The sequence below is a fragment of the Trachurus trachurus genome (genome assembly GCF_905171665.1).
Source record: "Trachurus trachurus genome assembly, chromosome: 22".
Classification (NCBI taxonomy): Eukaryota; Metazoa; Chordata; class Actinopteri; order Carangiformes; family Carangidae; genus Trachurus; species Trachurus trachurus.
Window position 1 is genome coordinate 180,707 of NC_139907.1, and position 25,063 is coordinate 205,769.

The window sequence follows — 25,063 nt, forward strand, 5'->3', positions numbered from 1 at the left end:
TCCTGGTTTTCCCTGTTAAAAGGGTTTTCCATGGAGTTTTTCCTCAGTGGATGTGAGGGTCTAAGGACAGAGGATGTTGTTACGATGCCATGTGAAGCCCTTTGAGACAAACTGTTTGTAAAAAAACGGGCTATACAAATAAAATTGCCTTGCCTTGCCTTGATCCAGTGGTTTTCTACAGGGACACTGTCCACACAGAGACTGTGTCACATCAACTCAGTGGATCTCAGTCCTTGTGTGTGTCAGTGGATGGAAACAGTGGTCCATGGATCATGTTGCTGGGCTGCAGCTTCATGACGCCATCTAGTGGACTGATAGTAGAAGTAGAGCAGCTGATGGCAGCTTCCTCTTCCTCACTGCTGTGTGACTGCATTCAGCTGACACTGATATGAAGCAGAGGAGAAGAGCCAATCAGTGGAGGAGCAGCTGGAGACATGATGGACATGTGAGCTGCTGTGCAGATGAATGATGTGTGTTTCCTCTGCAGGTGAAGCTACAAAGTGTGTGTGAGCTGATGTGGATGTGAGCTCAGCAGCATGGATCAGTGTGAGGGCAGAGAGGAGGGAGCCCCTCCCTCTAAAACCAAGAGCCAGACCACAGGTCAAAGGTCAGATGAGCATCTCTAACTGTCCATGACTCAGATCACTGCTCCATCATTATTCACACTTAAAGCTCTGTGTGTGTTGTGTTCAAGGCCAGAGCAGCAGCACAAGCCACAGTCTGCTGGACGTGGACCTGGATCAGGCTGTGTGTCCATGAAGAGCAACTTCTCCATGGGTCGTCCTATTAACTTAAGTGGATCTGTTGATGGAAGGTCAGAATTTAAAACAGTCAGAATGACTTTTCTCTCTAAAAGTCAATTATCATGTTTATTAAAAGTTTGAAGATATTTTTCATCAGTTTTTCTCCAAAATGCACATTTATCAGTTGTGTTGTTGTTTCAGGATCCAGCAGCAGAGACCAGACTCTCCTGAACCCAGCTGTCTGTCTTTAAAGAGCGACGTGTCAAAGGATGAGGTCATTTACTTTAAAGGAGGAGGTGGATCAGCTGATCAGATGTAAGCTGTAACTGACAGTCAGACTCAGGTTATTGTAGAAAAGAACCAGTTTGTATGACGTGTTGTTGGACCAGGTCTGAAACCAAAGTGTCTCTGTCTGTTGTGAACGTCCTCAGGGGACATATAAAGTCCATCTTGTATTATCTCTCTGTCCTGATGTTGACTTGACACTGATTCCTCCACAGAGTGGACCAGGAGAGCTCAGAGGTTCCCAGTGGTCAGTCTGCCCAGCAGCATCAAACACACCTGGACTCCATATTTATGGTGAGGACATGTCCAACAGCTGCTGTTACATCTGTTGTGTTCACCATCATCTCCATGCTGCACTTTGACACCAGTGGATTGTCAGTCTGTCCAACATGGATCTGATGTTTGGCTCCATGGTTTTAGTTTGATGCTGTCACTCATAGAGTTTCTGTTCCAGCTGCTGGAGGAGAACATGGTCACTTTTGTCAAGAACGAGCTGAAGAAGATCCACAAGGCTCTGAGTCCAGATTACCCAGAATGCTCAGGGAGTCAGAGGGAGGATGAGGAGGTGGTGGACGGTGAGGATGAAGAGCAGAGGAGCAGCAGAGAGGCATTAGTGAAGATCACAGTGAACTTCCTGAGGAGGATGAAGCAGGAGGAGCTGGCTGAGTGTCTGCAGAGCAGTAAGGGGATTTCTCTAAAGATTTAACATGATAAAGTCATTATTTAGAGGAATTTAAATGTTATATTTTCTTATTGATCTTGTTTCTTATGTTTTTATTCAGAATATTTTGCTCCAGTTTGTCGACGTAAACTCAAGTCTGCCCTGAAGAATAAGTTCCAGTGTGTGTTTGAGGGGATCTCTAAAGCAGGAAACCCAACCCTTCTGAACCAGATCTACACAGAGCTCTACATCACAGAGGGAGGGGCTGGAGAGGTCAATGATGAACATGAGGTCAGACAGATTGAAACAGCGTCCAGGAAACCAGACAGACCAGAAACAACCATCAGACAAGAAGACATCTTTAAAGCCCCACCTGGAAGAGACCGACCAATCAGAAGAGTGATGACAAAGGGAGTGGCTGGCATTGGGAAAACAGTCTTAACACAGAAGTTCACTCTGGACTGGGCTGAAGACAAAACCAACCAGGACATACACTTCATATTTCCCTTCACCTTCAGACAGCTGAATGTGCTGAAAGAGAAAAGGTTCAGCTTGGTGGAACTTGTTCATCACTTCTTCTCTGAAACCAAAGAAGCAGGAATCTGCAGGTTTGATCAGTTCCAGGTCGTCTTCATCTTTGACGGTCTGGACGAGTGTCGACTTCCTCTGGACTTCCACAACACTGAGATCCTGACTGATGTGACAGAGTCCACCTCAGTCAACGTGCTGCTGACCAACCTCATCAGGGGGAACCTGCTTCCCTCTGCTCGCCTCTGGATAACCACACGACCTGCAGCAGCCAATCAGATCCCTCCTCAGTGTGTTGACATGGTGACAGAGGTCAGAGGGTTCACTGACCCACAAAAGAAGAAGTACTTCAGGAAGAGGTTCAGAGATAAGAAGCAGGCCAGAGAGATCATCTCCCACATCAAGACCTCACGAAGCCTCTACATCATGTGCCACATCCCAGTCTTCTGCTGGATCACTGCTACAGTTCTGGAGGAGCTGTTGAAGACCAGAGAGGGAGGAGAGCTGCCCACCACCCTGACTGAGATGTATATCCACTTCCTGGTGGTTCATCTAAAACTGAAGAAGGTCAAGTATGATGGAGGAGCTGAGACAGATCCACACTGGAGTCCAGAGAGCAGGAAGATGATCGAGTCTCTGGGAAAACTGGCTTTTGAGCAGCTGCAGAAAGGAAACCTGATCTTCTATGAATCAGACCTGACAGAGTGTGGCATCGATATCAGAGCAGCCTCAATGTACTCAGGAGTGTTCACACAGATCTTTAAAGAGGAGAGAGGTCTGTACCAGGACAAGGTGTTCTGCTTCGTCCATCTGAGTGTTCAGGAGTTTCTGGCTGCTCTTCATGTCCATCTGACCTTCATCAACTCTGGACTCAACCTGATGTCACAACAACAAACAACATCCAGGTGGTCTCAAGTGTTTGGAGACAAATCAACACATTTCTACCAGAGCGCTGTGGACGAGGCCTTACAGAGTCCAAATGGACACCTGGACTTGTTCCTCCGCTTCCTCCTGGGTCTTTCACTGAAGACCAATCAGACTCTCCTACGAGGTCTGATGACTCAGACAGGAAGTGACTCACGGTTAAATAAGAAAACAGTCCATTACATCAAGAAGAAGATTGAAGAGACTCCCTCTGCAGAGAAAAGCATCAACCTGTTCCACTGTCTGAATGAACTGAATGATCGTTCTCTAGTGAAGGAGATCCAACAGTCCCTGAGATCAGGACGTCTCTCCACAGGTTATCTGTCTCCTGGTCAGTGGTCGGCTCTGGTCTTCATCTTACTGTCATCAGAAGAAGATCTGAACGAGTTTGACCTGAAGAAATACTCTGCTTCAGAGGAGGCTCTTCTGAGGCTGCTGCCAGTGGTCAAAGCCTCTAACAAAGCTCTGTAAGTGTAGAAATGGATGTACATAGCTACATATACATATGGATGTATATAGTGTATATTTTCTAATCCTTGTGTTATATTACTTTTTTATGCCCTTTAATTATTTGAATGTCTGCACTACTGGATACTTGAATTTCCCTTGGGATCAATTAAATAAAAGTCTAAGTCTAAGATAGTTGGACATATGTATCATATAGACACTTCTCTGTTTTCAACAGGGCAGAACATACATTAATTTCTTCTTTAATTCCTCATGATCATCTCTTCAGACTGAGCAGCTGTAACATCTCAGAGAGAAGCTGTGAAGCTCTGTCCTCAGTCCTCAGCTCCCAGTCCTCTAGTCTGAGAGAGCTGTACCTGAGTAACAACGACCTGCAGGACTCAGGAGTGAAGCTGCTGTGTGGTGGACTGGAGAGTCCACACTGTAGACTGGAGACTCTCAGGTGAGTCCACACTGTAGACTGGAGACTCTCAGGTGAGTCCACACTGTAGACTGGAGACTCTCAGGTGAGGATCCATCCAGCTGTTTATCTGATGACACTTGAACACAGCAGCAGGTGTTGACAGAGTTCCTGTGTGTTGTTGTGTGTGTTCAGTCTGTCAGGATGTCTGATCACAGAGGAAGGCTGTGCTTCTCTGGCCTCAGCTCTGAGCTCCAACCCCTCCCATCTGAGAGAGCTGGACCTGAGTAACAACAACCTGCAGGACTCAGGAGTGAAGCTGTTGTCTGGTGGACTGGAGGATCCAGACTGTAGACTGGAGACTCTCAGGTGAGGATCCATCCAGCTGTTTATCTGATGACACGTTGAACACAGCAGCAGGTGTTGACAGAATTCCTGTGTGTTGTTGTGTGTGTTCAGTCTGTCAGGATGTCTGATCACAGTGGAAGGCTGTGCTTCATTGGACATTTTCTTGTCGCTAGTGAATGTCGAACTGAATAAATCAGTTTACAAATGATGAACCTTTTTATAACAATTTTACATCATGTCTCATGATGTCTCCAAGGAGACGGCTCAGTATCAATAGTACTGTATGTTGCTGTGGTACAGATGTTACAGACACATGTACTTCTCTGATGAAGTACATGTTCATCAGAGTAGTAGAAATAGTAACATGCTATGTCTGGTGACAGTTTGTTTAAGTGTTTGAAGCAGTTCTACGTACAAACAAGTGAAAAAGAAAAAAACATGTTTTCATGTATATTGAGCCCATACAGTTTGCCTTCTCTACACCAGATTTTTGAGATTCAGTAGAATATGACTCATTGTTTAAAGAGCAACTAAACCCCTCAGTTTTGGATGACGTGCTCTAAGCTTGAAATTCAAAAAATGCCTTGATTATGGGCGGGACTCAGGAGCACTCTCCGATCCCCCTCCCCCCCCCCCCCCCTGCGCCCCATTCACACCCGCGAAATCACACAAAAGAGAAAAAAAAGTAATAAACACACATCGACACTTCTGCTAGCGCTAACGAGCTACTAACGAGCGACTCAGCACTAGTAGCGCGGACACTACTAGGAGAGGACGCCAGAGCCGTGACACAGCATCTACAGCTGATCCGCCGGCTCGTTAGCTCGTTAACGGCTCGTTAGCGCCGGCAGCACTAACGATTCCCATTCAGGCAGCTGTTAGCAGCCGTTAGCCGCAGCGGAGCAGCTAGAGCGCCTAGCAACCATTAGCCGCAGGCAGCAGCCGGTGCTGATTGGTCGGGGAGCTGGTGGCCGGTGACGAAAGCTGCCTCCAAAACGTCATCTGCCTCGATCTCAGCCAATAGAAAAATTCGATTGTAATAGCCGTGTTTCAACCCATAGAGGGCAGTCACTCTACATTTTTACTACAAAATACACCAAATTGAAATATTTTGACTAAAATGTCAAAAGTTGGACCAGAATCAACCGACAACACTACCTTATACCCAAATATATTTGTTTTCAGCAGAAAAAAGTGGTTTAGGGGTTTAGTTCCTCTTTAAGTGGTAAAATGTTTTCTCAAACTCAACATTTTTTTTTTAGTTGGAAATGTATGTCATGTCTTCAGTTCTTCTGGTCAATTAATTCATATAGTTTGTTTGTGGCGATGATTTGGGGCTGAAGGTAGAAGGAGAACATCTATTTTAAAAATGCAACTAATGGACAAAAATTTGTTCATTTTCATCTGTATGAACTGAACTTTTAACTAGTTCTTGAACTGTGAACTGACACAAACACAGATGTGAGTATTTTTTCCTTGAATTCTTCTTCAGACTGAGCAGCTGTAACATCTCAGAGAGAAGCTGTGAAGCTTTGTCCTCAGTCCTCAGCTCCCAGTCCTCTAGTCTGAGACACCTGGACCTGAGTAACAACAACCTGCAGGACTCAGGAGTGAAGCTGCTGTCTGGTGGACTGGAGAGTCCACACTGTAGACTGGAGACTCTCAGGTGGGAAACCATCAGACTGTTTATCTGATGACACGTTGAACACAGCAGCAGGTGTTGACAGAGTTCCTGTGTGTTGTTGTGTGTGTTCAGTCTGTCAGGATGTCTGGTCTCAGAGGAAAGCTGTGCTTCTCTGGCCTCAGCTCTGAGCTCCAACCCCTCCCATCTGAGAGAGCTGGACCTGAGTAACAACAACCTGCAGGACTCAGGAGTGAAGCTGCTGTCTGCTGGACTGGAGAGTCCACACTGTAGACTGGAGACTCTCAGGTGAGGATCCACCCAGCTGTTTATCTGATGACACTTGAACACAGCAGCAGGTGTTGACAGAGGGTTCCTGTGTGTTGTTGTGTGTGTTCAGTCTGTCAGTCTTGTTTAAAAAATGGAACCAATATCCAAAATTAGGCCTAGTCCACACGAACACGGGTATTTTTGAAACCAAACTTTTATGGACCCCGGTTAAAATTTTTTTTGCGTCCACACCACCGGTGTGATAAAAAATAACTCCGTCCACATGAGACTGCAAATCCGTCTCAAACAATGTCATGTGCATTCCAAAGCAGTAGGTGGCGATGTCACTCCTAACAGGAAAGCAGCTGTAACTTGTACAGAGAGAGTGGAGGCTCAAACTGACCGGCACCGCGAGACGAGTCCACGCTACTAACACACCCCGCCGTAATCTCTTGTTTATGACAGATACGAAAATACACAAATACACACATCATAACGATAATCCATCGATCCACTGATTGATTCTGAAAGGCTTCTTTGAAAAAAATGTAAGGACGGGAGGAAGCTAAACAGTGGGGAAGTGACCGCAATTTACTATTTGATAAAAGTCTATTTTCGCCATATCAACATTATGTTTACATATGGTGACCACGCGATTTTGTATTAGTGTCCGCATGTTTAGTGATTATTGATATTCACAGTAGCCATAATAGTCCACTCATATGCGTCCAAGCGGTCAGCGCATGATGATCCATGGGTCAGCGTCGAGAAGCTTGACGTGCTAGCAACAGTAACTAAGGGGGGCGGGGCTTTGTGAAAAATGTCTGGTTTTCCTGTCCACACATGAAGCTGAAACCGGAGTTTTAGAAAAAGTTCACCCTGGACTCCGGTTACAGAAAACTTTGGTTTAGGAGCCGACAACTGCGGTTACGTGTGGACGAAAGGCCAAACCGTGTAGAGAAACACACGGTTTCAAAAATACCCGGCTTCGTGTGGACGGCCCCTTAGTTCATTTTCTTTTTTGTCACTTAAATTTTTATTGACAAATCAACATAAGTAAATACAAATACAATCAAATACAACAAAAGCTGCCTGGGAATACAACTTGTTCTTACTATCTTGTGGGTTAGAGTATTCATCAGTTACTGTTCCTGTCCGATACTGTCTTGAGTCTTGTATAGTGTCCATTTCTCCCATTTCTTGTCCAGTTGAGCTTCTTGTAGCCTCAGTATGTGTGTCAGTTTTTCCATTAGAAATATTTCTTCCACAATTGACAGCCACTGATCTTTCGTTGGTGTTGTTTCTTTTCCCCAGTTTCTAGTGATGGCTTTCTTGCCTGCTACCAGCAGTATTTTGATCAAATAGCCATCACTAGTGTTAATGGTCTCATCTGAAAATTTACATAGATAAAGCACTGAACTGGTCTTCGACACACCATATCCTAATATTTTCCGTAGCTCCTTACTTACTATTTCCCAAAATACAGTTATTTTTTGACAATTCCAAAAAACATGAGAATGGTCTACATCAAAAGATCCACATTCCCGCCAACACTTTTGACGACTGCATAGCTGTCTACTTTTCATTTTCGGTGTAATAAAAAAGCGGATTAGATTCTTCCATGCGAACTCTCTCCAGATTCGTGAATAAGTGGTTGAGTGATGTACCTTCCACATTTCGTGCCATTCCTCATTTGAAATTTCTAAATTAAGTTCTTCCTCCCACTTCATCTTAATATATGTAGTTGAATGCTTATTGTTATTGTTCAATCCTTGATATAATGATGAAATTATTCTTATGTTGCTTTCCTGATATGCTTTTACTAAAATTCGGATGACATCATTCACTTCCCTGGAGGAATCTGACTTGATCTCCTTTTTATAGTAGTCCCTTACTTGATAATATCTGAAGAGTTCACACATATCCAACTCGTACCTTTCCCTTAGTTTTGCAAAACTCATCAGCTCCCCTTTGTTTTCTAACATACACCAAGCAGTTATTCCCTTTTCTGTCCATTGTAAAAATCTCGGATCATATTTTGCTGGATTGAAATTGCTGTCGTAAACTATCCATTTTAATATTTTTGCATCATTCTGAATCTTGTACATTTTCAGTATTTTAAACCATATATCTAACGTGTGTACTGTAATTGGATCCATATTAATTTTAAGCTCCTTATATAACTGGTTATCACCAATCATATTTTGAATTGGAATTTGGTTTACTTCTTTCTCTATATCTTTCCATTTTGCTCTAAATTCTGACTTACACCAGCAATATACAGGTCTCAATTGAGCAGCGAAGAAATACTCCCTTAGATTCGGAAGTCCCATTCCTCCCTTTTCTTTAGGGAGCTGGAGCGTTTTGTATCTGACTCTAGGCTTTTTGCCCCCCCAAACAAATCTGGAGATCATTCTATCCCATCCTACAAATTGGCCTTGGGGGATATCTATTGGCAGGGATTGAAACATGTATAGAAATCTGGGTAATATATTTAGTTTAACTATATCAATTCTTGAATTAAAGTCCAGTGGTAGGGTAGACCATCTTGTTATATCTTTCTGTATTTCTTGTTTTAAAGTTTTATAATTTGCACTGTATAGCTCTGAAAGGTTTTTAGTAATCATGACACCCAAATATTTGATTGCTTTTAAGTTCCAATTAAATTTGTATGTTTCCTTAATTTCTCTTGATGGGTAATAGTTGAGTGCTAAAATCTGAGTTTGAGATACATTGATTTTATATCCTGAGAAATGCCCATACAGTTCTAGTAGCTTCATCAGATTAGGGAGTGTGGTGTTCGGTTGCTCGAGGAAAGCTATTATGTCATCAGCAAAAAGCCCGATTTTATGTTCTACATCTTTAATTATGACACCTTTAATTTCTTTATTTTGTCGAACTGCTTGAGCCAGAGGTTCTATAAATATCGCGAATAGAGTCTGCGACAGACAACAACCTTGTCTGGTTGATCTTTCTAATAATATTTTTCCTGTCAAATTTCCATTAATTTTTATTCTAGCCGAAGGCTTTTGGTATAGTGATTTAATTAGGTGTACAGATTTGTTATTGAAACCAAATCGTTCTAGCACTAGATAGAGAAATGTCCAATTTACGCAGTCAAATGCTTTTTCCGCATCGATACTAACTAGCACAGTACTTTGTTTTCTTTTTTGTGCTTGGCTGATTATTTGTAAAGTTCTTTGAATATTGTCCTGTGTTTGACCTCATCTATTAATTCTGCTATAAATGTATTTATTCTTTTGGAGATAATGGATGTATATATTTTATAATCTATATTTAGTATTGAGATCGGTCTGTAACTTTCACATCTGTCTTTATCTTTGCCTGGTTTTAAAATTACTGAAATAATTGCCTCTGTCCATGTTAGAGGTATTTTCTTTTCTTTCAGAGTCCAGTTAAAGGAGGCCTGGAGTGCTGGTATCAGCTCTGTTTTAAAAAGCTTGTACCATTCTGCAGGGTAACCATCGCTCCCTGGAGATTTGTTATTTTTCAATGAGTTTATTGCTTGAATAATCTCTTCTCTTGTAATATCTGCTGTTAATCTTTCATTTTGTCTAGAGCCAATTGATGGTAAATCTAATTGTTCCAAAAAATGTCTTACTTCCTCCTCATTTGCTGCAGGTGGCTGCGTATATAATTTTTTATAGAACCCCTTGAATATTTTCTCTATGCCCTCTGGTTCGCGTATTAGCTCATTGGTATTCAGTGCTTGTTGTTTTCGGATACGTTTGGCTAAAAGTTTGGTCGCTCTGGGGCCAATCTCGTAATAGTTTTGCTTCAAATATGTGTTCTTCTTGCCATATTCATCTAGTTGTAATTCAGTTATCTTCATTTTGGTTTCCTTGATTTGTTTCTTTATTTTAGGGTCATTTGTCTTTTGGTATTTTTGCTCTAGTTCTCTCAATGTTAGAGAGTGATTTAAATATGCCTCTCTTCTTAATTTTTTTAATAATGTGGTTCTAGCTATTATCTTTCCCCGAACAACCACTTTTAAAGCATCCCAAATAATGTGTGGGCTTATTTCTCCCGTGTTATTTTCCTCCATATATTGTCTAATATCTTCCTTCAGATCTTTCACCAGTCCTTTATTGTTTAGTATTCCTACATTTAATCTCCAGATTGTTTGTCTTCTCCTGGCATTTAGATTTATTTTTAGAAATAGCCCATTATGATCTGATATATCTGCACCTCCAATCGTACACTCAGTCACTCTATGTCTATCCTCCATATTTACGAAATAATAGTCTATTCTTGAGTGGACGTTGTGTGTTGCCGAATAGTGTGTGGGTTAGCACACTCTGTGTTGACAGAGGGTTCCTGTGTGTTGTTGTGTGTGTTAAGTCTGTCAGGATGTCTGATCACAGAGGAATGCTGTGCTTCATTGGACATTTCTTATCTCTAGTAAATGTCGAACTGAATGAATCAGTTTACAAATGATGAACCTTTTTATGACAGTTTTACATCATGTCTCATGACGTCTCCATGGAGATGGCCCAGCATCAATACTATGTTACTATGGTAGAGACAGTACAGACACATGTACTCCTGCTGAAGACAGTTTGTTTGAGTGTTTGAAGCAGTTCAAACAAGTGAAAAAGAAAAAAATGTTTTCATGTAAATTGCTCCCCTGGATATTTCCACATACAGTTTACCCTCTCTACACCAGATTTTTGAGATTCAGTAGAATATGACTCATTGATGTCCAGTTTGTGGTGGATTTATTTGGATGTGGTTCTATAATAAAGATACAAAACACAATCAGTACAGCACACGCCATACATGATGTACATAATAATATAACTCTGGATATAAAGGACTGTATTCAGTAATTAAACATATGATGAATGACTTATGTATTGTAAACAATCACCTCACACGAGGCTCACAGAAACACGGTGAGAATTAGCTAATTAGCTGACTATCACAACAGCATGAGATAGCATTAGCAGATAAACAATACACATTAACACAACGTAACATTCGACTTGGACAGTAAAACAACATAAACTCACCTTCTGGCATTGACACACAATAAACCCAGGATGTACAGGTGAATGTTGGTGTAAAAACAGGTAAAAGGGAAATTACGAGCTGTCCACTGTTGACGTCAGTCCGACTTCCCATTTCTCCGACTTCCTATTTCTCCAACTACCCATTTCTCCGACCATACATTTCTATATTTTTGCTCCCATTAGTCCGACTTCCCATTCCTCCGACAACCCCAAAGTCCGACTTCCCATTTCTCCGACCACACATTTCTATATTTTTGCGTCCATTAATCCGACCTCCCACTTTCTGCCCGGAAGCAGCAGAGGAGTTCATATTGACTGAGATCATGGGCGCCGATTTATGTTTTGCCCATGGGTGGAGTGGGGGGGGGGGGGGGGGGGGGGGGGGGGGTTGGCACCCCTGAACCAGGCTCTACAAACAGTGGTGCCACGTAGCAATGGGACTCATTGTTCAAAATATTGTAGCGACCCCGCAGTTCTTGTTATGATGTTTTAAGTTCTGTGATTTCTGACTGACTGTGAATGTGTATGGTACGGGCAGGTTGGGTGAGAAACTGAGGGGCCAGGGTGAGTGTGAGGAGGACAGAGCCTCTGTGTGTGTGTGTGTGTGTGTGTGTGTGTGTGTGTGTGTGTGTGTGTGTGTGTGTGTGTGTGTGTGTGTGTGTGTGTGTGTGTGTGTGTGTGTGTGTGTGTGTGTGTGTGTGTGTGTGTGTGTGTGTGTGTGTGTTCAGTCTGACAGGATGTCTGATCACAGAGGAAGGCTGTGCTTCATTGGACATTTTCTTATCTCTAGTTAATGTCAAACTGAATTAATCAGTTTACAAATGATGAACCTTTTTATGACAATTTTATATCATGTCTCATGACGTCTCCATGGATTAGGGTTAGATGGCTCAGCATCAATAGTAAGGACTGTATGTTGCAGTGGTACAGATGGTTCATACACACCTACTTCTGCTAAAGACAGTTTGAGTGTTTGAAGAAGTTCTACGTACAAACAAGTGAAAAAGAAAAAACGTGTTGTGTAAATTGAGCCCCTGGATATTTCCACATACAGTTCACCTTCTCTACACCTGATTTTTCAGATTCTGAAGAATATGACTCATTGTTTAGTTTAGTGTGTTTATTTTGGTCTTGTAAAAACAAATACAATGACAAATATAAAAGTATAAATACAAAACAAAACATAACAAAACAAAAAACACAACAAGCAATACAATGCACTTTGACCGAAAAGGTGTAGGCTGAAGCATCATCTTATTTTGCCTTCTCTTCTTAATTTTAAAATTTTCCGTTCACTCATTTAAAAAAAAAAAAAAATGACAGTACAACAAACCTGCATATTCTACATACAGCAGTTTATGAGCACACTGGTATTTATAATTCAGTTTTATATTTATTAATAATATTATTTTTAGATAACTTTTTGAATCTGTTAAGTGTGTTGCACAGTTTGATTTCTAATTCTAGATTATTCCATTGATTGACTCCTTTAATTGATATACATCTTTGTTTCACATTTGTTCGTACCTTTGCATTTGTATACACATAAGTCCCTCTTAGTTCATATCTACTGGTTCGAGTCTGAAACATCCTCTGGACACCATCTGTTGAAGTGGTAAAATATTTTCTCAAACTCAACATAGTTTTTCCTGTTTAGTTGGAAATGTATGTCATGTCTGCAGTTCTTCTGGTTAATTAATTCATATAGTTTGTTATTGGCAATGATTTGAGGCTAAAGGTAGAAGGAGAACATTTATTTAGAAAATGGAGCCAATGGACAAAAATGTGTTCATTTTCTTCTGTATGAACTGAACTTTTAATTAGGGTTAGTTCTTTTTAAGTGTGAACTGACACAAACACATTTTGAGTATGTGAGGGTTAATTTTTTTCTTGAATTCCTCCTCAGACTGAGCAGCTGTAACCTCTCAGAGAGAAGCTGTGAAGCTCTGTCCTCAGTCCTCAGCTCCCAGTCCTCTAGTCTGAGACACCTGGACCTGAGTAACAACAACCTGCAGGACTCAGGAGTGAAGCTGTTGTCTGGTGGACTGGAGAGTCCACACTGTAGACTGGAGACTCTCAGGTGAGAATCCATCCAGCTGTTTATCTGATGACACTTGAACACATCAGCAGGTGTTGACAGAGGGTTCCTGTGTGTTGTTGTGTTCAGTCTGTCAGGATGTCTGGTCTCAGAGGAAGGCTGTGCTTCTCTGGCCTCAGCTCTGAGCTCCAACCCCTCCCATCTGAGAGAGCTGGACCTGAGCTACAACCACCCAGGAGCCTCAGGAGTGAAGCTGCTGTCTGCTGGACTGGAGGATCCAGACTGGAGACTGGACTCTCTCAGGTATGGAGAGACTGCTGCAGCCACACACACTGTCTGATAGAGGAGGAGGAGCTGGAACATTTTCTATGGCCCCGTTCACACTTGGTCACACCTGGTATTAACATCTGTCTCAGGTGATCGATACATTGATGACATCAGATCTGATCACTCTAGATCATAGATCTAGAGGTGGTGTAGACCACAGTGAAGCTCCGCCCACTCCACTGACATCCTCCGTTTGTAAAAGCCGAGTTATGATGAAAACTTCCAGATCATGAGCTGTCATGAGTTTTTGATCGTCATCTATTTCAGTTCTACTCGTCGTAGAGTCCCCAAATTTACACATAAGGTGTGTTAAAGTGTCTAGTTTCATAATTTTTTTTTAAAAAAGCAAAAAACGAGAAATCTCGTTTTTGGCACTCAAGGCAAGGGAACGAAAAATGAGAAATTACGTGGTTGGCACTCAATGAGTTAAGGCGAGACACCCCAGGTGAATAGGGTAAAACATTTAACTAACAGCTATTGCCATGAAACTTTCTATGTTTATTACTTACATTGAGACAATTATTTTTTGTATTACATGTTTTCTTAAATATTATGCTTAAATATGGAAATGAGACATTATCTAATTAAATATGCGTGAATTTGTGTACATTTCCAGACCCAAAATCTGAAGATTGGATAAAGCCACTTTCAAAATTCTTGTTTTATTATGTTGACATATTAAAGTCAAAAGTTTTTACAGAGGGGATTTTGGATATCTCTTTTTATCACTCTGTAAATGAGAAAATACTGTCACCAGCCCTAAAAAAAAATCAAATTTCGCCCTGTTTTTAGGTATAAATTGTTGTATAAATCAGGCTGTGAATGATATATCAACAATCCCCTCTGTAAAAACCTTCAGAATATAGGCAGGAATACAACTGGAAGGTTTGGTGTCTGTAAGTGCTGCTGAACTGGAGATTTCGGGTCAACCCAAGAAAAAGCTAATTTTGAGAAAACGGCCTTTAAAGATTCTATTGCAAAAATTCCACAAATTGGCTCTATGCACAGCTCTACTTCCTGAACTTAAGGCAGCTCCTTTATTTCCTGTCTTACATTATTGGACAAACTGATTAATCCAGGTGTGTTTGTGACTACTCAGACACACCTGGATTAATCAGTTTGTCAGTAAATAAAAGAGCTGCCTTGAATTTAGAAAGTAGTGGAGCTGTGCATAGAGCCCATTGTTACTGGAAACAAGGGTGTCTGGCCACTGTGAATTCCAGGTGTGGGCCAGTAGGTCAGAGAAAATAAAATAAAAAAACAAACAAATAAGAAACACTTTAGGTGTAGTTGGGCTCATCTGTAATATGACAACCAATGTTTTCAGTTTCTCTATGTCTGGCTAATCATCTCTGGCCCATGTCAGTGTCACATCCGTTTCACCTCTGTCACTGAGAAGTAAACTACTGCAGAACACGTGATTCTGAGGATCGATGTTAATTTTAAGCCCTGTACCAGCGCAATGTGGACATATTAAATCTCCGATCAGTTCATTCAGACGTCATATGTAAAAAAAGAAAGAAAAAAAAAAGCCACCGCTGTGTATCGCGCTGTCTCCGACGGCATCCAAACACTCGTTTTTTACGGGTGACAGCTTCCGCGATGACGCACTTTGTAAAGGGATCTTATCGCTCGGTGAGTTTCTGTGCTGTGTCTTTTGTTGTCTAGCAAGTGAGAGTTGCTGTTTTATTTTATGTGAGGATTTAAATCGATTTCCTTTCCCCGTTTTTAAAAGTCCCTCCCCGTTTAGGATAAAACCTTCCCTCGTACTTTTACGATTCGTTGCTGGTACAAAGGAAATGACCATTTTTGGAACCGACAAATTAGTGCAGGAGAGAGAGAGAGAGAGAGGGAGAGAGAGAGAGAGAGAGAGAGAGAAAGGGAGAGAGAGAGAGAGAGAGAGAGAGAGAGAGAGATTTTTGATTTTTCAAACACAACTTTATTCCACTTTGTGTTTGTTTTCTAAAAAACTAATTCTTCAAATAAAAAAACATCCAAGTACATAATTGCGTGCACACCTGCACACAAACATACCTCGTAACACATATGTATACATGCACACATACACATACAGAAACATCATAACCTCAGCACATCCCCAAACAACAGGTCATCAACTTCCACCTTACACAACACACCCCGATAACACCACAAGTTCCTAAAAGAGTCCAAGTCTCCAGAGATCCTGTAGAAACTGAAGTCCAGTCTGATCCTGGCCCTGATCATCTCCACACACACAAGAACAGGGCAGATGGTTTCTCCCCTCTCCACCCTCCTCTTTCTACTTACATACACCGCCATTTTAGCCTGGCCCAACACAAAGTTCAAGAGCTGGCTCTTCTCCTTCTTCTGGCGAGTGTATTTAAAACCACAGATAAAAACCCCTCGTGTAAAGACCTCAGTGAAAGCAGTGAAAACCCTTTGTAGGAACAAAAACAGTGCAGACAGTCGGTGACATTCAGAAAAAACAATGAAAGACCGTCTCCCTCTCTGTGCAGAACGGACATCTATCCTCCACATCTTTGTTAATTACAGAAATGAAGGAATTCACAGCAATCACCCCGTGGAGGATCCTCCACTGTAAGTCCCCATGTCTCTTAGTCAGTGGAGGTTTGTAGGGAGACCTCCAGGCTGGTCTCGACCCTCTCAGGTCAAAGTGACTCCTCCAGGGAGTGTCTGTCCGCCCACTCAGCTTGTCCCTGTTCAGAGTCTTTACCACCAGGCGATACAAAGTCTTCCCTGAGGCCTCCTGCAGAGAAGCCTGAGGGCAGTGGTCCAGGTGAGGACCCGCACAGTCCTTTAGCTCTGGGCTCAGCTGGATCAGGGGGAAGGGGTCCTGTGTGTTGGCTGTGGTTTCACCTGAGGAGAAGCTGTCCAACATCAGGAGCTCATGACCACTCAGTCTCTCTTTCCAGTGATCCAAGAGTTGTTGCACCACTCTACTGGACCTCATCCCCACCTTGAACGCCAGAGCAGCAGAGTCCTGCAGCCGAGGGCCAGCCAGCTCCACCACCTGGCCCAGAGTGGTGACCCCTGCAGCCTGGAACAAGGAGAACAGAGAGGAGCCCACCCAACCCGGAGAATCCAAAACTGTCCCGTGGAAGACTGGCTCCTGCAACAACCAGTGCAGCGAGTCTGCCTGCTTCTGTCTCCCCTTTTTTACCAAACTCCAGACATTAAAAATACTCTTATAAAAACTTGGAAGTGATGACCTGTTAAACTGTGTGCTGTTCATTAAAAACAAACTAAAATCCAAACCCAGGCTGTTACAACGCTTCAGGATGCAGCAGGCTAGAGCCCTCCACACAGTGTCCTCTGGTCCACTCAACAGTCTCTGAATAAATTGTAGCCGAAAAGCAGCACCCCTACTTGCTAAGTGAACCAGGCCCTGCCCCCCCTCCTCTTTGGGAAGGAAGAGGACACTCTGTGGGACCCAGTGCATCCTGTCCCAGATAAAATCTACTAAAACTTGCTGTACCTGGGAGAGGAGAGAGGCTGGAGGGTCCATGCAGGCTAACCTATGCCACAGGGAGGATGAGACCAGGGGCCTCATTTATCATTGTGGATACACCTTTTTTTACGCCATTTTCCCCTCGTTTTGTGCGTACGCACTTTTCTCTGCCAAATTTGGGATCTATCAAGCCAAAACCTGACGGGGAAAAGTGCGGACATTTACACCCATTTTGACCCTGGCGTACGCCTTTTTTGAGGAACAGGAGGAATTGGCGACACCGTTGCTGAGTCAGAGAACTGCAGTGTGAGAGGGAGAGAGGAGCGGAGTACATTTAGAAGAGCACAGAGGATTTTTTAAAGTAATTGTGGTAGTGGTGGACCGTTGATGCTGGCAATCCAACCCGCTCTATAATAACACTAGGCTTTATGTTAATTGATAAACAGAGCGCATTGTGGATTTTGCTTTTTTGATTAGGCTGTGTGACGTCCGACAAGGATCAAACCATCCAAGTTTAAAAACACACCGGCAGCAGCGCACACTGATCTGCAGCTACTGAGACTATTATTATTCTGTCACCTGAGTTAACGAGGTGCACGTGTGTTTGGAGCTGACGAGAGGAGAGAATAAAGAGTGAGACAACGCGGCCTGAGGAGGAACTGTGAAGGACTCAGCTGTAATGGAAAATGACCTAAACCGAGTCCAGTAGAGCTGTAACTGTGTAGTGGGAAGGCGTGCAAAGTAATGGTAACTATCGTCCTGCTTCCTACATTGTTTTAACATCTACCCAGTGAGCAAAAAGTGGTCCAAAATACGTCGAAAAGACGTGTTTTCCGAACGTCCAGAAGACGTCTTCAGAGGAGCCAGAATGAAAGTTTTTATTACGTCTTTTCTGGACGTTGAATAGATGTGTATTTTAGATGTCATATAGACGTCATTAAAATACGTTTTCGGGACGTAATTATTGAACGTCCAGAAGACTTCTTCAGAGGAGCCAGAATGAAAGTTTTTATTACGTCTTTTCTGGACGTTGAATATACGTTTTATTGTGGATGTCATTTAGACGTCATTAAAATACGTTTTTGGGACGTAATTATTGAACGTCCAGAAGACTTCTTCAGATGAGCCAGAATGAAAGTTTTTATTACGTCTTTTCTAGACGTTGAATAGATGTGTATTTTAGATGTCATATAGACGTCATTAAAATACGTTTTCAGGACATAATTATTGAACATCCAGAAGACGTCTTCAGAGGAGTCAGAATGAAGGTTTTTATTACGTCTTTTCTTAACGTTGGATATACGTTTTATTGTTGATGTTATGTAGACGTCATTAAAATACGTTGTCAGGATGTAATTATCAAACTTCCAGAAGACGTCATTTAAGGAGCCAGAATGAACGTTTTTATTATGTCTTTTCTAGACGTTGTGTAGATGTGTTATCTTGGATGTTATATGGACGTCATTAAAATACGCTTTATTTTTTTTTAATTATTTTTATTATTGTAAAATAATAATAAAATATAAAGCAAAAAACGCAACAAAGGCATCTCCTTTTGTGTACAACACAGGAGGAAATTATAAACAAATCAAACACATCGACACACAAACATCGACAAAAAGAAAACGTTTTCAAGACATAATTATTAAACATCCAGAAGACATTATTTCAGGAGGAAAAACGGCTACTTTAAAGATTTCAAATGCAAATACATGACTACAATAAAACATACTTACTGCACTATTTAATGATTCATATCAAACTGTTACATTTCTCATAAATATAATATAATGGAGGAATATAAATGCATTTGATAGGTCAATAAGACTTTCAGCTCAACTTAATTAAAAGTAAAATACACAACATCATTGCCTGTGTAATGTATTCAGCTTTAAATTTACAACAAACTACTGTTCACAAACAGTTGTTCAAAACAATTACACAATGCAATGTAATAACGAGTAAAATTAAAACATCACAGAGGTCAATGATTCTATACCAGAAGTCATGCAGCAGATGAAGCAGATGAAGACGTCCACCTTCCAATTGCTAGTATTCAGCTGGCTCCTTGGTGCATGTAGGGAAGAGAAGAGGGGAGAAAAAAAAATTAGTTTTTTATATTATTTAAATTATGCGTACAAATAATGCTCTGGCATCCTTTGCTGCATTCTAATGTCCAACCTAAGTTGTGCCACACTGCACCAGTCTCAAACTAGCAAAGATAGGCTATTTAAGTTGTGCTTTACACCTGATGAAAGATAGAACGCATACACTCGCGTGGAAAAAAGTAACCACTAGATGGCAGAAAACTTAATTCATATGAACAAGGAGAAACAAAGACAGCAGGGGTGCATTTCACAAAGCAGGTTCAACAAACTCTGAGTCTAATCCTAAACTCAGAATTCAGAGTTTTGTGTTTCAGAACAGGTGATAACAGTTAGTTCATTCAACTCTGAGTAACTTGACCCTGAGTTACGGGGAGATGAAAAGCCCTCATCAATGGAACAAAGATAACAGGATTCACCATGGTAACCAGCAAAAAAAAGCCTCACCCCTCCCACTTCTCACAGTGGAGTGAACACACACACTACAAAAAAAAAATTAAGAGAGAGAGAAGTGTCTGTGTGGTGTCATGTGAGGGTTGTTCAGATAAACTGAGGGTGCAGAACAACGGGAACGATCAAACAAATCCTCATGGAGAATAAAACATCACGTCCTGTCAGCCGCTGCTTTCAGTCAGCAGCTTCAGATAAAAAGGAGAAACTCAGGGTTAGTTGGAGAAAACCTGCTCCCAACCAGGTTAGGTTCACGTGTGCGTTGGGGGTTGCCATAGTAACTGACTCTAAGTTTCAGTAACCTCTCTTTGTGAAACGGGCTGGAGTTACTCCTCTTTACCTGGTTTGAGTTACCTCCCTTTCTGAAACGGAAAACCCAGAGTTTGCCTCATTTCAAGGTTAACAGACTCAAGAGTTTTCACTAAACCTGCTTTGTGAAACAGACCCCAGATCTGTGAATACCTGGAGTCCAGACTCAATACCAGTAACATCAACATGCTACATGTCGTTTTCAATTAAAAAAACCTACTCTTGGTCAACAAAGCAGCTCCTGGTCTGGCTACACAGTACATCAAAGACAGTTTAAAACCCCAGCAGACTGCCAGTTGGAAATCTCCAACTCTGCAAGTAAAGATGGCTTTTAATATTTATCCACCTAAAACAGTTTACCTACTAATTTTATGACTTTCTCCATTACTGTGTTCTTTTAAAACCAAACTCAGGACCTCTCTATTTTCTTAAATGTTAGTGGACGGGGCACAACAGCTACACTGCACTTGTTGGAAATTGAATTCCACTTATTTTGAGCAACTGAGGTGAATTACAAACAATGCGTGGTCTGGCAGATAGATGCTCATCAATGACTATTATTGTCAGAACAGTACAAATCAGAATAGAACAGAGACGCCAGAGAAATTTCCTCCAGTGAGAGGAGTTGAACCCCTGACACCTGGTATATGCTGACTGTTCTTCATCAGATCCTACACAAGTTTGATAAATGAGGGGGGGCCATAGTCACTATCTTGGGTGTAAAAAAGTGTTGGAAGGAAAATTCTATAGAGCAGGGCTGTCGCCTTCCATCTAGTTTTGACTTGAACATAACACACATTCATCAGAGATGTGATGATTAAAATTTAAACAGTAATACGGTAATCTGTAACTGTATTGAAAGCGTTAGCTGTTTCATCTCAATGTGTGTGTATCTGTGTTTGTGTTTAATTCCTAGTTTGTTCATTACTTATGTAGGGGGAGGTGCTATACAAATAAAACTGAATTAATCTGAAATAGGTTTTACTGTATGAAAAAATTTAGAAACAAAACTGCATTTGGTGTAGATCTTGGTCTGTTTTCCTACCTGTTTGTGTGCTGAACTCCCCATCATCTTTTGCTCTCTTGTGGTTCTCCAGCATGATGATCTCACAGGTGAAGCACTGCTGTGGGTCCTTGGCTGTGTAAAATACAGTTGGACATAAAGAATATTCAGTCATATTTCACATCTAGTACTTTGGGATATTTGTCATGTGGGGAGGTTCTTGAACGGTGATCTACCCCTGCACAATCAGTGTTTACATAAACAGATATAGATATTTTATTGGTCCCTACAGGGAAATTTAGAAACCTCATGTGAACCTAAACACAAAACCAATGAGGACATCTCTTCGTATCAGGTGGAATTATATGTGAATGAAGAGCACTACCTACCAGGCTGAAGTAAGACATAAAGTGAAGTTGTTGATATTTTGAAGTCCCCAAAACAGCATCACACCATCTTGCCGCACAGTTCTTGATCTCAGCAGACTGGAAAGAGATGAAGGTTGTGCCTAGTAGAATTTAATGCTACTCCATCTCATATCAGTTAATGTTGTTTTCTTCAATGGCCAGGAAAAAAGAGGTTGTTTCCAGTTTAGAATTATAGGGATAGTTCGCCCAAAATTCAAATTTCCCTCATTATCTACTCACCCTCATGTTGACTAAGAGCTGTGGGAATTTTCTGAGTCCTCTGCTCCTTCTCTGAGTTACGGGGGGTGGGGGGGGGGGTCCACGCAGCAGTATTTGTCCATATAATGGTTGTCAACCAACTTTTTTCGTCCAAAGAGACACACCAAAAAACATCCAAATACCTCCATACTGCTCGTCTGTAATGTCCCTCTTGTATTGAAGCCCCCACATGAGAAATTTTTCCGCCGGTCAGTGGAAGAGCAGTGAACTGAGACACTGGGAGCTTCCGCTACAAACAAGCTTAAAATATAGACTTATTTCATTTTTTGCGGACCCCCCTGTAACTCAGAGAAGGAACGAAGGACTCTGAAAATTCTCACAGCTCTTGACATGAGGGTGAGTAGATGGAGTGAAATTTGAATTTTGGGTGAACTGTCCCTTTAGTAATAGCCTATTAGTTAGACAATTACTTACCAGTCCGAGGGGACCATGAGCAGCAGACTGGAAACAACTCAGTCCAGATGAAGTGAAGGTTGTGCAGGAAACATCTGCTGTTCTGCTGCTCCTCTCCTCATCCTCTGTAACTGTACAAGTATATGACAGTCACTTATTCTGTTATTCACCGACTCTATTCATTTACCTGCAGACTTCAGACCTGGTAGCAACATACACTGAAATTCGCTACTTAATACATTGTGAAACTGTTAGTATATCTCATGTGCTAATGGCAGGTAATTTTTCATCTCAACACACACGTTAATGAAGCTGCACTGGTTGCAATATCGTCCTCACCTTAGTAAGATGCAGGAAAAAAATACTGCCACGGTCGCAATTACAATCGGCGTTTAACCGACTCACGTCCGTTACCCCGCCACCCCGACACACACACACCTACACACACAAAGGCACACACAAACACAGACACACACACACACACACGCACGCACACACTCACACACGGAGCTACTGAAACCGATGGCACACAAACAAACGTCACAATAATAACAGAGGAATATTATCTTACCTGTTCTTTTTTTGAAGAATTTAAATTCACTTGGTCTTGACCAGGTTCCGCCCGACGGTTTGTCCATGCCTTTATCCGTTTATCCATGGCATAAAAAAAATCCACATGACGGTGATGCGCATTGTCGCGGTTACCATTTCCCAGCTGCAGTAGCGCGTATTTTCAAATTTGACGGAAAGGCGCGCCCATTGGCCGCGCTGTGATGACAGTCAAACTAACCAATCACGGTCAAATGCTCAGGTTGAGACAGCCAATGGGTGTTGTTTACTATGGTTACATAGTAATAGGGGGGAAAAATACTTAAACGTTTTTTATATGTGCTTAAAACCAATAAATGTGTGCATTTAGTTAATATCATTCATTGATGAATGAATGAATGAATGAATGAATGTATTTTATTTTCGAACATGTATAAAAATAAAAAATAAAAGAAATTGTATGTAACTATTGTACATACAATAGATAGAAAAAAAGAGAAAAAAAAACAAACAAAATATTAAAATAAAGAGCTAAGACATAACAAAATACCGCACATTGTTCGAAAAAGGAAGTGGGAAGAAGTACAATACTTATTTTAATTCATTCATTCATTCATTCATTCATTCATTCAGAGGTAGAGACAAGAGACAAAGATGCGGCACTCCATGCATGTTTTTTGATTGAATATTTTGAATGATGTATTATGAAGTTCTGGGCTCACACTGGTTCACACATGTAGAAATGAAGACAACATCAGCCACAGCTGGGTCAAGCTTCAAACCTGATTCTTGCTTCCATGTTCTACCAGGGATCTGCCATGCACTTTTATTGAATTGAGGACCCTTGTCCATACAGTATATTCGTTTTACTGATATACAAGCTGCTCTGGGGCTAGCACCCAAGGCAACTCTGTCGGTGAATTGGCAGCAATGCAAAAAAAGTTTCCTATATTTACATCCAGAATTAGAAAAATTTAAATATTAAAGTGCACAAAAACCATGAACTGTAAACAGAGATTACCTTGGTAAAAGCTCCACATTTATACAGATATACTTTCATGTGCTTGAATAAAACAGAGAAAGATAGTAATGTTTCATTTACAAAATGGGAAATAAATGAAATCACATTTTTTTTCACATTGAAAAAGACTACGGTCGAAACGTCTACCTGCCTGTCCTACATTAAAGATCACCAAAGGATCTTATATTCAGAGTGTGCTGGTTTTTCTCCCTTTCAAATAAATGAAATCCACCATAATCCTTACAGGACATTCCTGTAATTTCATTGGCCTTTGCACACTTTCAAAAACACTAAATTTACTTCATAAACATTAGAGTTATACAAGTAATTATAAATAATCTTTTAGCAGAACATCATTTGTAACTCCTTTTGGTTGTCTATTGACGTCCAGGACCGGGTCAGGCTGGACATATAGTCTCAATGTCATTTATCAACTAATTCTGGTTGTCATATTGATGTCCAGATCAAGGCCTATCAGAACGTCTATTTGCAACTCATTTTGGTTGTCTATAGACATCCAGAACTGGGCGAGGCTGGACGTATTGTCTCAATGTCATATATCAACTAATTCTGGTTGTCATATTGACGTCCAGATCAAGGCCTAGCAGAACGTCTATTTGCAACTCATTTTGGTTGTCTATAGACATCCAGAACTGGGCCAGGCTGGACGTATTGTCTCAATGTCATTTATCAACTAATTCTGGACGTCGTATAGACGTTCAGATCAAGGCCTAGCAGAATGTCTATTTGCAACTAATTTTGGTTGTCTATAGACGTTCAGAACCGGGCCAGGCTGGACGTATAGTCTCAATGTCATATATCAACTAATTCTGGCTGTCATATTGACGTCCAGATCAAGGCCTAGCACGACTTCTATTTACGACTCATTTTGGTTGTCTATAGACGTTCAGAACCGGGCCAGACGGGACGTATAGTCTCAATGTCATATATCAACTAATTCTGGCTGTCATATTGACGTTCAGATCAGGGCCTATCAGAACGTCTATTTGCAACTAATTTTGGTTGTCTATAGACGTTCAGAACCGGGCCAGGCTGGACGTATAGTCTCAATGTCATATATCAACTAATTCTGGCTGTCATATTGACGTCCAGATCAAGGCCTAGCACGACTTCTATTTACGACTCATTTTGGTTGTCTATAGACGTTCAGAACCGGGCCAGACGGGACGTATAGTCTCAATGTCATATATCAACTAATTCTGGCTGTCATATTGACATTCAGATCAAGGCCTAGCAGGATGTCTATTTGCGACTCATTTTGGTTGTCTATAGACGTCCTGAACCGGGCCAGACTGGGCGTATTGTCTCAATGTCATATATCAACTAATTCTGGCTGTCATATAAACGTCCAGAACAAGGCATAGCAGAATGTCTATTTGCGACTCATTTTGGTTGTCTATAGACGTCCAGAACCGGGCCAGGGTGGACG

At 41.4% G+C, this 25,063-nt stretch overlaps 1 protein-coding gene across 1 annotated transcript in view; it reads left to right on the top strand.

The window, feature by feature from the left end:
* The window catches only part of LOC311005879 (uncharacterized protein), a gene marked incomplete at its 3' end in the record, with an annotated part of 73,443 nt that overhangs the window by 41,739 nt on the left and 6,641 nt on the right, over nucleotides 1-25,063 (top strand). The window contains 11 exon segments of the mRNA XM_083998486.1: nucleotides 945-1,017; nucleotides 1,254-1,322; nucleotides 1,483-1,708; nucleotides 1,811-3,608; nucleotides 3,878-4,051; nucleotides 4,205-4,378; nucleotides 5,850-6,023; nucleotides 6,114-6,287; nucleotides 13,188-13,361; nucleotides 13,363-13,388; nucleotides 13,391-13,622. Of these exon segments, the coding sequence (XP_083854612.1) occupies nucleotides 945-1,017; nucleotides 1,254-1,322; nucleotides 1,483-1,708; nucleotides 1,811-3,608; nucleotides 3,878-4,051; nucleotides 4,205-4,378; nucleotides 5,850-6,023; nucleotides 6,114-6,287; nucleotides 13,188-13,361; nucleotides 13,363-13,388; nucleotides 13,391-13,622 (3,294 nt within the window).